Genomic DNA, 12,603 nt, shown 5'->3' on the forward strand with positions numbered 1-12,603 from the left:
AGCTTGAAGTAATATTCATAGACTGTTCAATTTACAAATTAATCTCTCTAAACACAAAAAGCGAGCAATGTCGAATTTAATGGAGATGGTGGTTTATAATGCCGCCGTCAATGGCGACTTAACCATATTTAGCATGAAAAATCATGAAAAATTGCTGAAAAAAACATACCAAAGAAACAATATCATACACGTAGCTGCCCAACACAAGCAAATCCATTTCATCAAAGCAGCTCTCAATAACTTCCCTAGTATACCAATTTGTGAGTCACTTATATGCGACCAGAACCGACACGGGAACACCCCATTCCACATTGCGGCTGAGGTCGGAGACGAGGCTGTCATCATTCGACTTTATGAGTTCTTTTCAACGCAATGTGGAGACACAGATGCTAGCAACCATGTACTCCCGTGGAGGGTGATGAATGAGGATGGCAATACACCGGCTCATGTTGCGCTGCTGTATGGTAGTCTTTCGGTAGCCATGTATTTGCTTGACAAGGATGGTTATGTTGGTCGCTTAGCTAATCATTTTAAGGAGACTCTTCTTCATCTTGCTGTCCAAAACCATGTTTATGGTAATATTTGTTCATTTAACATGTTTCTCTTTGATTTAACGGTCATTTGATAATAAAAAAATCTTCCTATCTTAAATTTTGTTTCAATCTATTTCTACTATTTCGGTTGACTAATTCTTATTTTAGACACATTATTTCCATCTAACTGTCAGATGGTTCAAATATAACCACTTTCACCATAAAATATATTCATGATCAACTGAATATAACTAAAATTGTCATTTTTTTTATCTATCTTATTGTCAAACCTACTCATTTTTGTTTTATCGTTTTTTTGAAATAGCGTGGAATGAAAGGAGTATCATTTTACCTAACACAAATTCTCATTTGTGACGGCGATACCCGTCACAAGCTTATGACGGATACCGTTTCCTCTTACAAATGACCCATGAGAAGTGAGTGGGGAAGTATATGGGGGGTGCCCCACCTTGTCGCCTCCCCCCTTTTTATGAGAGGTCACAAGCTTGTGACGGAAATAACCCGTCACAAGCAAGACTAGCTGTTTACCTAATTAGTGGCTATTAGAAAAATAAGAAAATGAAAATTAGAAATATAATGAACTATTATAAAAATTCATGAGATTTTGATTTCCAAATTGCTCCTTTCTTTCCCATATAACCTTGACATGTTTCATGGGGCCGGGCCTACGTGGAATGGAAGGAGGCGTAGTATGTTTATGCGGGCTGGGCTGAGCCGGGACTATGTGTGGGCCTATTTATGAACCCTCGAGCACAAAATAAAGCAAAATATTGTTCCCTAGAATCTTAAATATTGTGTGGGCCTAGGATTCATGACCTATTGAATGTGAAAAATAGCCAAATATTGTCCCCTAGCATCTTAAATAAAACATCAACTCTCCTATATGACCGTCGTATACCATAGAACTGGCCTAAAAGGAGAGAAGCCCAAAAATAATACTTAATTTAATTTATATTTAATTTTATTTTAACAACACGATATTTTATGATAAAAATTAACATATTTAAATATACAAGTTATTAATACAAAACTCTAGGTTATCAAAATAAAATAATTTTTTTATAAGTTTATTAACTAATTTTTTTGGGCTTTTGGTTATTTGATTAAAAAGGTGAGTTATAAGTTAATTATTTGGGCTTTTGGATTATTGGCTGGTCTTACGCTATAAGACAGTCTTATAGAACAATTTGTGTAAATAAAATGCTTAATTAATTAAAGTTTTACAATTGATAAAAAAAATGCTGAATTACATATGAATTGCACGATAAAAGCAAAGTAAATACAAATATAATAATTTTAGGATGCTTAGTCATGTACTCATAGATATGATCTATTTTAAGAAGATAACGATCTTACGGTCTTAAATTTTAAATAAAATACATGATTGTTTTGATTTTTTTTAAAAAGAATCTTAGTAAGTCCGTCATATGATTAATAAACTAATTTTAGCAAAATAATAGCCTAATAGCACAAAGCTCAACTAAATAATTTAATAAACTTGTAAACAAATAATTTATTTTGATAACATAATATTTTATTTTAATAACTTGCATAATTAAATATGTCAGTATTTATCATAAAATATCGGGTATTCAAAATAAAACTAAATAATGAATATAATAAAATTTAAACTTTGGATTTTTCTCCTTTTAGGTCAGTCATATGTTATAGGGCGGTCCTACAGAAAAGTTGTTATCTGTAATATTGCGTCATGGCATGCTAAATTGGGCCGAATTTATAATTTGAGCCCTTTTGGACCAACCCTGGGTTGTTTTGGGCAAAAATAAAGGACCCATGCCTTACGAAAGTCAACCTGCTAAGCGTATTACTAAATGACATAGTTGACTTATCTACTCTACTCATTAACAAATACAAATGCAAATAGCTATGAAATAAATATAGGCTTTGTTTGGTAAACAACGGATTATTATTGGCAGAAGCAGATTGTAAAAGCAGATTATAATTAGCAGATTTTGTTGACAGGTTTGACTAGCATATTTGATTAGCAGATTTTGTTTAAGGTGTTTGGTAATTAGCATACTTGAATTAGCAGATTATCTTAATCCTTTGTAAAATGACAAATATGGACATAAATAAATTATTGACTAAATTAATTATTCTATAATAAAGGTAGGATCAATATGTTTTAAGGGGTAAAAAGGTGAACATGGTTTTTTTTCCAATCTACTGTTAGAATATGCTGGGGAGAGCAGCATATTGTAAAATAGTAGATTCGACCTCAATCTACTATTTCAATATGCTATTTACCAAACATACCAAATAGCATATTGATTGGTCAAATATGCTAAAAGCCCCAAATATGCTGATTTTTTTTGCAATCTAGTGTTTACCAAACACCCCCTAGTAACGAATAAGGCTTTTTTTTCACATGAATTAGGATAGACGAAGTTATTTTGTATGATTTGAATTTTTATATAATTCTGACGGAACATTTCCCCTATACCCGAACTTGTATATGTTTTCAGCAAGTCTTTTATTTCCATTTTTTTACCCATAAAAATAGAAGCATCAATTTGTTGCTCTAGTTTTTGGAACACTTTTAAAAAATTAAACTCGAAAACCAAAAACTCATTTTTGAAAATTCAGGGCCAAACATGCTCATATTGTGAATAACTATTTTTTTTACTTTCTGTTGATGGGCGAATATTCTACGGTTCTAGCAGGAACACAACCATTTTTATAGGGTGATGCTCATTCATGGACATGATTTACTCAATCATGGACATAAATGACCATTATACCCTTGTCATTTTTACACAATAATTTTCCATTTCCATTTTTTCCTAATCCAACCCAACTCTGTCAAACCACCAGACTCCCTTACCGCCGGCTCCCCTCCCTGCACCGGACCACTCCTCTCACCGGATTAGCCACATCAGAACCGTAATTAATTGAATACGATGGCATCAAAGAATGGGATGATTATTTGAAAGGACATCGACATCGAATCTTTAGCACTGCACTTGTAGTTATCTCATTGTAGGAAATGTTGAATTCCTGTGTCCTCGCATATTATCGTCTTCAAAGCTTGACTCTTTGTGTCAGACCAGTATGAATTGTATCTTCTTCAAGTTTATAACCTCTCTATAAGAGATATGATGTATGAATGTTTTTGATTTGGTTGGCTCAACTCAATTATGAATTAATGACAATTCAGCGAATCTTCTTGTGGAAGTTGGTCACTACTTTTCTCTTTCTGTTTTGTCTTTCCCCTAACTTTTTTGTATTATGGTCAATCTGAATTATTTCTTCATCTCTTTGTCGATCAAATTGCTCACGTTTTAGTGCGATGGAAATTGTTCAAGAAGTATTGACTTCTCTGAACTATACGGTCAAACCAGAGGCTACCCTCTTGCCTAACACCGCAGTCATAGCCATATGAAAACTCCGACCATAAATTTCAATTATTTCTTCAAACCCTAATTTCATTAGTAAAAAAAGTTTAATCTACTTGTAACATTGTTAATAAAGGAAATATAAATTATTACTCGATCGAGATGAGAACTAGTGTCTATAGTTGATTAATTTGACGGATTAATTGATTAATCTTGTGAGGAAGAGAATTAGAGTGTGTTTAGAGAGTTTTTTGTTTTTTGGGGAAGGGTAAGGTATGGAAAACAAATGACAAAAAGTCCGTGAATGAGTAAAGTGTGTACATGAATGAGCAACTACGTTTTTATATTTATTTTTTTGGTGGGAAATCCAGATAATAATGAATCTCAAATACCCGAAACGCAAGCACCAAGTAGAAGCATAAAGGTATATCAATCTAGCGAGGATCTATGGTCCATCATTGAACGTCTGCTAAAAATAGAAAGTTCAGTTACATGCTGGGCAGATACGGATGGCTCGACTCCACTTCATCGAGCTGCGTCACTCGAACCCGCTTACTGCATTCAGGTCATTAAAGTCATGCTGGCTAGCTGTCCTGAGGCCGCTGAGGTTCATGATGAGAGGTCCGGCCAAACCGTCTTGCACCTTCTAACAAACCATCAAGTGTCAAGCTACAAGCAAGGCCTGGAGTTGTTAAAAATTCCACAAGTATATGGTGTAAGAAATAGTAGAAACCATCAAGGAAATACACCCTTGCACCTTGCTGCTACAAATCGTGATACTATCATGGTTCGAGTTCTTTTAGAATCTTCCCCAAATCTTGGTTTAAAGAATAAGAGTGGTGTTTCAGCCGGTTCTTTGGCTCGCCAACTTGGAGAGGTAACTGAGTTGATTTGCTAACTTGTGTCGTTTTTGGTGGTGTTTTTTTTACAGAGTATTGAACTTCTTAGTTCACATGTATGTCCGCTATAATTAATTAGAAGATAAAAGATGGAAAAAGTATTAGAATTAATCAAATTAACCTAATATATTAATCGATTAATTAGTTTTGAGGTCCACTGCAAGTTTCATTTTCAAACCTAGAGTCTGGATTCTCATTGCCAATAATAATGTCAACTCAATTATTTCAACAGTTTTATTTCATATCATTGGCACAAACAGGTGAGAATTACAAAGAACCCGAAAGAACATACGCGAAAATTGACAGAAGAAGAACGTGAAGCTGCAAAACAAGGAAATGTGGCATTCCTTATGGAGCAACTGGACTCCTTAGGAATGAATTTCTTGGTCTCACAAGCACCTAAGGGACGCAACATCCTTCATATATTATTGCAACGTGATTTCAACCAAGACTTAATCGAGGAAGCTGAAGAGTTCATCGGACAAGCGATACAAAGACTACCCTCACTCATCAGTCAACCTGACTATAACGGCAATACCCCTATTCACGTTATTGTGAACAATAAATTTTCATTAGAGTTACTGGATTTGATTTGTAAATACTTGGTGAAGCCACGAGAAGAGGTGGAGGGTGATTCCAGAGGTGGGCTCCACTTGCTGCCATGGAGACTGAAAAATAGCAAAGGCGACACACCACTTCATGTTGCTGTTATAGCCATAAATTACAAATTTGCTATAAAGTTGCTGGAACTGGATGTGGAGGTGGCAGGCTACATCAATAACCGCAATCAGACCCCTCTTCATCTTATCTCCCTTCATGAAGGTAAAGTATATATGTTCTCGGTGAGAATTTGTATCGCAATATTTGTCGTCAGTCAATGCAAGCTGCTAACTTGTCAAAACTACTATCTTAGGTGATTATGACGGTGATGTCCTGGACAGATTAATAAGTTCCCTGATCAACGGAAATGCTGATCTACCTTATATGCAAGATGAGGATGGTCTTACTCCCCTACTTATCGGGGTCCAGGAACATAGACCCCTCATAATTCGAAGACTCTATGAAAGATTTCCCGACTGCTTAGAAATTACTGATTTTAAAGGAAGGTGTTTGTGGCATTTGTTTGTATCTCGACGTCATGCACGAGACTTTTTATCAGATGACGATGATGACGTTCTCAAAGCATCTAAATTCTTTATTAATCAAGATGATAATAATTATCTTAGTAGGAGGCTAATAGAAAGCAAGGACAATGATGGAAATACACCTCTACATCTTGCTATTAAAAATCAACACTTTGGGTTTGCACAATTTTTTCTTGATAACTCGAAACTTGATGGGATATCTTCAGTCAGATATGAAACTTTATTGTCAATACAAAACAAGGACGGTGTTTCTTCTTTTAATTTGCTTGGATCAGCTGAATATATTCCTCGCCAGGTAAACTACTTTGATCTCTGTTAAGACATGCCAAACATATTGATTATTCAATCCGTCTAGATGGATAGGGGTCCTCTCACATAATGCTAGTGGGAAGGGCAAGTGGGGTATTCATTTTCTGATAGAATATAGAGAATTAAGAGACAGGTTTCATATTATTAACAATTGCATAAAAGAACATGAGTATAAATACAAACTAGAGGAAGGCACACATTTAGCTAATTAGAAGATACCAATAATTCTAAGCTAATATTATACAATCTTGTATGAGGGGAAGAAATGGAATGGATTGGAATGTCATACCATTATGAAATGGATTCTAAATCCCATACTTGGTTTATATTGTTTGGTTGAACCTTGGAATGGAATGGAGTTAGAACCTTGGGCTAAGGGTTGGGTATGAGATTAGAGGGGTTAGAATGGATTTAGAATCCATCCGGATTCTAACTCCATTCCAAAATGGCTGAACCAAACATTAGAATGGATTAAATACATTCAATTCCATTCCAACTCCCCCAACCAAACACCCCGCACAATCTAATGATATGAAAATATGACTAACACTAAAAATTGCATACAATATTTGTGTTGATTATTATATATACATTATAAATATGATATAATTAACTTAGTTAATTATATAAACATTATAAATATGGTATTCAGATCTAACAATTGTACTAGGTATTTTTTAATCGATTGACTGTATTCCATTACCTTAAGATCTTGACATATCATACATAAGATAATAAAAATGGTAATAATATATATTAAAATGTTTGTGTCAATAAAATAAGTAATGGGATACAAAATGAGACACGAAATGGGACAGAGTATCTGCACTGATATAATATAGCTCTCGATTTGTTATAAACAGAGTAGTAATATATTTTTTTTTTGCAGCTAACGGAGTAGTAATTAACACCGTCTTACAATAGAAAAATTTAATATAAGCAATTGTCATTTCCATTTTATATTATTAATCAACTTAGTTACACAAATTTTTAGCTAGGTGCCATAGTCTATAATGTTAATGAAAAACCTCTTACATGATAATTAGTTACTACCAGACCCAGGCAAATGTGTTAATCAGGCCGGATTTGGGTTGGGTTAAATTGGGGTCGGACCAGTTCGAACCTGTTATATTATCGGGTTAGTACGGGTCCAGTTGTTTTGGGTTTAGGTTGTTTTTAGGGCATGCAAGCCGAGTCATTTTCGGGTCAAGCGGGTCTGGTTATTTCGGTTTCGGTCATTTTCGGGTAATGATTAAGAGAAAAAAAGGTACATTTAGTATTACTCACTTTTTTAGTTTAGTTTTAATAGTTGATTCTTTATTTTTAGAGTAAATTATCAATTACACTCACACTTAGTCCACTTTTTTTTCATCACTTACTTCCATGTCAATTTTTTTTTTTTTTTTTTTTTTTTTAAAAAATTACACCTATATTATTTGCACAAGTTAGATTTTGCACCCAACATGACATTCAGGTGAAAAAAATATATGTAGTGACAATTTTACCCCCGTATTTATAATTGTGAGTCTTGTGTGACTTTTCAATTACTTGCCCTATTTCATCCTTCTAACCTAATTTTCCCAAAAAATTTCCCCAAATCCCCCCCCCCCCCCCCCAAAAAATTCCCCAAAATTTTCGTCAAAATCTTAACCTAATATTGAGCTTCCTAATTTCAAGATTGTTCATCCATCCCCATCTATTGTAAGTTGTCCTTCTATCACTTTTTTTCTAATTACTTTTTAACTTGGGCTTTTTAATTTTGTAACTTTGCTTAAGTCGTCTAATTGATTATTGGTCTTTTCTCTGAAAATATTCTATGTTTTTTTACCCTAATTTATAAGTTTATAATTTTTGGGCATTAAATTAGGTTAAATTTTGGTAAACCCTAATTTTCGGGGTTTTAACTTCTAAGCCTTAAATTAGGTTTTCGCATCTTTGTATTTCTTAATTGTTGTGGATATACTGTAGGTACATAATGGATTCAAAAACAATGGGGGATAAAGTTACCTTGATTCTGAGCTCTTTAAATCAAATTGGGGAAGATGAGAGAGAAACAAAATATGTGGGTTATACGATAAAGAAAGAAGGAAAGAGAGAAAATAACATAAGCTTAATAAAAGAAGTAATGGCAAAATCTTCAGAAATCTAGTGTTTTAACCAAAAAAAATTTGAAATTTGACGGAAATATGGTCTGAAACTGATTTTGGGTGCAAAATATAACCTAAACAAATAATGTGGGTGTAATTTTAAAAAAAAAATTGACGTTGGAGTAAGCGAAAAAAGTGAATTAAGTGTGAATGTAATTGATAATTTACTCTTACTTTTAAATTAAATAATATTAAGTGTACTGTAGATCCCGCGCATGCGTGCGCGGTATTTCTAGATCATTTTGTTTATAATATATTATTTATAAATTTAAAATTGACACATTATCAATTTTTCATATTTTAATAAGGTTGAAAAATTTAAATGGATAACTAATCAAAAGAATTGGGTAAACTCATAAAATGTGTATTTTAATAAAAAAAAATTACCACAAAAAAACAATTTTAATTTATAAATTTTCTCAAATAGTTTTAAATAATTTTTTCGTTACGAAATTAATAATACGGAAAATTCACGTGATACCTTTGAACTTTGCCATTTTGCACGTGGTACCCAACTTTTTATGTTTGTGTACATGATACCCTCCACGTTTCATTTTCATGCACAAAATGCCCTTTTTGTCGCTAGAAAAAAATTCAATTGCGCATAACTCCGAGACCGGAATTCAGAATCGGCCAATTTTTTTTTCCTAAAATGATTATCTCGTCATAATATACGATTTGACATGAAAAAAAATTGTCGGCTGAAATATCAAATCAGCCATATTTTCGATGATAAACTTCCGAATGTTCATTTTCTTTTTATCAATTTATAGATCTCGAAGAGATAATCAATTTGAAAAAAAAATTAGTCAATTCCGATTTTTGGTTTATGATTTATGCTCAATTGAAAATTTTAAGAACGATAAAAATGGCGTGTTGTGCTTGAAAATCAAATCTCAAAGATATTGTGTGCACAAACTTAAAAAGTTGGGTACCACGTACAAAATCGCAAAATTCGAGGGTAACACGTGAATTTTCCGTTAATAATATCTGTTCATATATTTTTTAATACTCCCTCCTAGTCTCTATTTTTTTTCCCTTTGTTTGCGGGCACGGGTATTAAGGCGATGAATAAAATAAGAGTAAGAGTTGGGTGTGATTTGATGATAAGAGAGGGGTATGAATAATTATGAGTTAAATAAGAAATTGTGGGGCCAAAACATTAAGGAAAGTAATAAAATATGAGTAAAAGAGTTGGGTGGGGTTTGGTGATAGGAGAGAAGAATGAATAAAATAAGAGTAAAAGTTTTCAAATTAAAAAAGGAGAAGAAAACCTGAATAATCCGTTTAAGGAAATAGGGTAGAAAATAGTGGCTAGGAAGGAGTATGAATTAGGCGTGGTAATTTTTTTATACAAAACTAGTAATATAATTTATTGGTTTTTCATATACGAATTTTTATATTTATATCAATATTATTTTATTTTAATTAAAAGATTATAATTTAGTTAAAAAAAGATTATAATGATTAAAAGATTTTATATTAATTGAAGGATAATCATTTAATTTAATTAAAAATAAAGTCTTATTTCCTTATTTAATTAGATTATTTTGGAGGGAAAACTATTGATAATTTTTATTCTCTTAGTAGTAAGAGATTTTTGTCTGGTAATTTTCGGGTGGGGTGGTTTGGATTGGGTTAGTTCCGGGTCAACAAAACTCGAGTCAGTTCCGGGTCGGGTAGGGTCAATCCGGGAGTTGTAGTTCGAGTCAGGCTTTTCTAGTCGGGTCAATTGGAACGGGTTGGTTTTGCGAGGTCTGGTTAGTGGTTACTACCAAACTCCTGACTCCTGAGCCATGATGAAATTAAGCTTCATGCTAAAAACAAAGGTCTTTCTTTGTTAACACCAAACTCCTACAGCATGTCCATGGTCTATTTTTTTCTTTGAAATATGAATCTTTTGCAGAGGTAGAATTCAAAACAATATACCTCATAACATTTTAGCAGCACGTTCTCCCTCTTATGAGAAGTGTCATTGACCTTGTGTCTCGGTCAATACATGTGTGAGGTAGATTGATTTTAACCATTTTGTTTTCCAATTTCCATTTAAAATGTAATATTTTGATTTTTGTGTGGGAACCTAGCTTGAGAAATCCCTCTTCATGAAAGGGAATTTGCTACTTGGACACCGAAGTTTGTACAATGTTCCAACAACCAAGATCGAAGTATATGCAAATACAATAGGGGTAGTAGCAGCTCTATTGGCCACGATAACATTCACTGCAGCATTCACTGTACCCGGCGGAGTAGACAGCAGTAATGGAACACCGCTCCTCCTACAAAAGGCGGTGTTTCAGGTGTTCCTTGTGGCTGACGTGGTGGCAATGTGCTCGTCCATGATGGTTCTCTTTTGTCTCCTATGGATCATGACAACAGGTCACAAAGGGGAGTCAATCTTTCTCCTAGATGTAGGTGTGTTTTTACTACAAACTTCATTTCATGCAACAACTGTGGCATTTATGACGGGTTTATATGTCACAACAATATTAATTGTGCCTGCCATTGCTATCTCCACTTGTGTTGCCTGCACTTTGCTCATCATTCTCATGCACAAGAGATTTGTCATGTTAACCATTGTGCCCTTTTGTAGGACTGTGATCATCTTAGGTCGGATACTTCGACACTTGCCAAGTATGTGGTCGTACATGAAAGAATAGTTTTGTTGATAATAAAAATGGTCATTTAAAGTTTCAGTATCATCATTTGTACATAATATTATACTAATATAATATAATGTGAGGATTATACGGAGTATTATATTGCGTATGAATCGCCAATAATTTTTGGCACTTTGCCTAACTTGTTCCATGTCTTTGGCGACATGGCTCTATTCGTTAGCTTTCCGAGCTTTGTATTTAGATTGTGTGATATAAATGGCTTGGTAATTAGTAAAGTTAGTGATTTTGTGAATGTGTGAATTTTGAAGTTTGTATTCCTTAAGAGTTTTGTAAGAGATGTTCTCACACTAAAATAGATTGAAATTACATGTTTATAGTATACAAATTTTGTACTGAGTACTAATTACATCTCTCACCCTATTTTACGTGAGACCGTCTGTTCCTTTCTCAAAAGACTTGAGACGACCAAATGTCCTTAGTGGATAACAAATGCGTCGGTGTTAAGGCTAAAGATTGATCTGATATAACAGCTAACTTTCAAATAACTATTATAACATGCAATTTATTTAGTATCAATTTTATTGAGTACTTTCTCCGTTCCGGTCAATTATTGTCCTTTGATTTTGTCACAAAGACCAAGGAAAGAAGAAATGGTCAATTACTAAATGACAAGTGGAACAAATTGAGCGTGCATGATCAAATTGTTTATCAAGTTCATTCTTAAAATAAAAAGGACAACAAATGACCGGGACAGAGGGAGTAGCTTACAACATAACTCAAAAAACACAAATTATCTGTTGCATCCGGCTGGTGTTGTGTCCATCTCTTTCCGGCCTTTTGAGATGGTTTTGGTTAGGGGTCTGTGAAGGTTGCTTACTGATGGGGCATATTCTGCACCCGCTGACCAAGTCAACATATTGAGCAAGGTCAAAGATATCCACAGCAAGTCAACGACTTGGACGGCCTAACCGACGCAGCCCGTCGGCCTGTCTCTAGGGTCTCGGCTGGGACAGCCAGCCAGCCGGGGCACACATCCGCGTACTCATATCCAAGACCCCTCGGCGGCGAGTCAACAGGGCTCGCCGGCCTGCCATGGGTCCCTCGGCCGAGGGTAGATCAGTCTTTCCACCTGCTAGCCACTTGGCCACTTAGCCACTACGTGACAAAAGGTGAAAGTCTATAAATACTCCTCAACCCTCATTGAGGAAAGGATCCACAATCTAACCTAAAACTCACTATTCATCTGGTAATATCTTCCTTATCTCTCTACAACATATACTTCGCCAAGTAACATACGACTTAATCCCTTTAAGTTCACTGACTTGAGCGTCGGAGTGAGTACGCTCGGTGCCAAGCCGAGCCCTCAGTTCGTTCATCGTTTCAGGAGAGACCGAGAGGAAGAGTCAAAGGCAAGGAAAGACATCCATTCACCAAGCTTGCGTGGTAAACAACACTGCTCTGGAATTACACCCGGAACACTTACTTTATCGCTGGCTATATACTTTCTCGCTTTTCTAGGCTACGAGTTTGTTGTCCATAGGGATTGTCCTCCAAAGTGCAGAAGTTTTCACTCCT

The 12,603-nt window shown here is 34.6% G+C and overlaps 1 protein-coding gene across 2 annotated transcripts; it reads left to right on the top strand.

The window, feature by feature from the left end:
* On the top strand, positions 1-11,103 carry LOC141612947 (uncharacterized). Of its 2 annotated transcripts, none has more exons than XM_074431695.1 (5): positions 1-575; positions 4,282-4,787; positions 5,070-5,631; positions 5,723-6,249; positions 10,495-11,103. In XM_074431695.1, the coding sequence occupies exons 1-5, from the start codon at positions 68-70 to the stop codon at positions 11,065-11,067; spliced, it is 2,676 nt and encodes an 891-aa protein (XP_074287796.1). In that variant the 5' UTR covers positions 1-67; the 3' UTR covers positions 11,068-11,103. The 2 variants fall into 2 exon arrangements, with proteins under 2 accessions (XP_074287796.1, XP_074287802.1); XM_074431701.1 differs by having other exon boundaries at positions 10,520-10,700.
* The last annotated feature ends 1,500 nt before the right edge of the window (positions 11,104-12,603 follow it).

Source organism: Silene latifolia, chromosome 1 (genome assembly GCF_048544455.1).
Source record: "Silene latifolia isolate original U9 population chromosome 1, ASM4854445v1, whole genome shotgun sequence".
Classification (NCBI taxonomy): Eukaryota; Viridiplantae; Streptophyta; class Magnoliopsida; order Caryophyllales; family Caryophyllaceae; genus Silene; species Silene latifolia.

Bases quoted from the DNA above. Each gene is read 5' to 3' on its own strand.
- LOC141612947 (XM_074431695.1), top strand. From the start codon at position 68: ATGTCGAATTTAATGGAGATGGTGGTTTATAATGCCGCCGTCAATGGC. The intron at 576-4,281 runs GTAATATTTGTT...TGGGAAATCCAG, and splicing joins TGTCCAAAACCATGTTTATG to ATAATAATGAATCTCAAATA. The intron at 4,788-5,069 runs GTAACTGAGTTG...TGGCACAAACAG, and splicing joins TGGCTCGCCAACTTGGAGAG to GTGAGAATTACAAAGAACCC.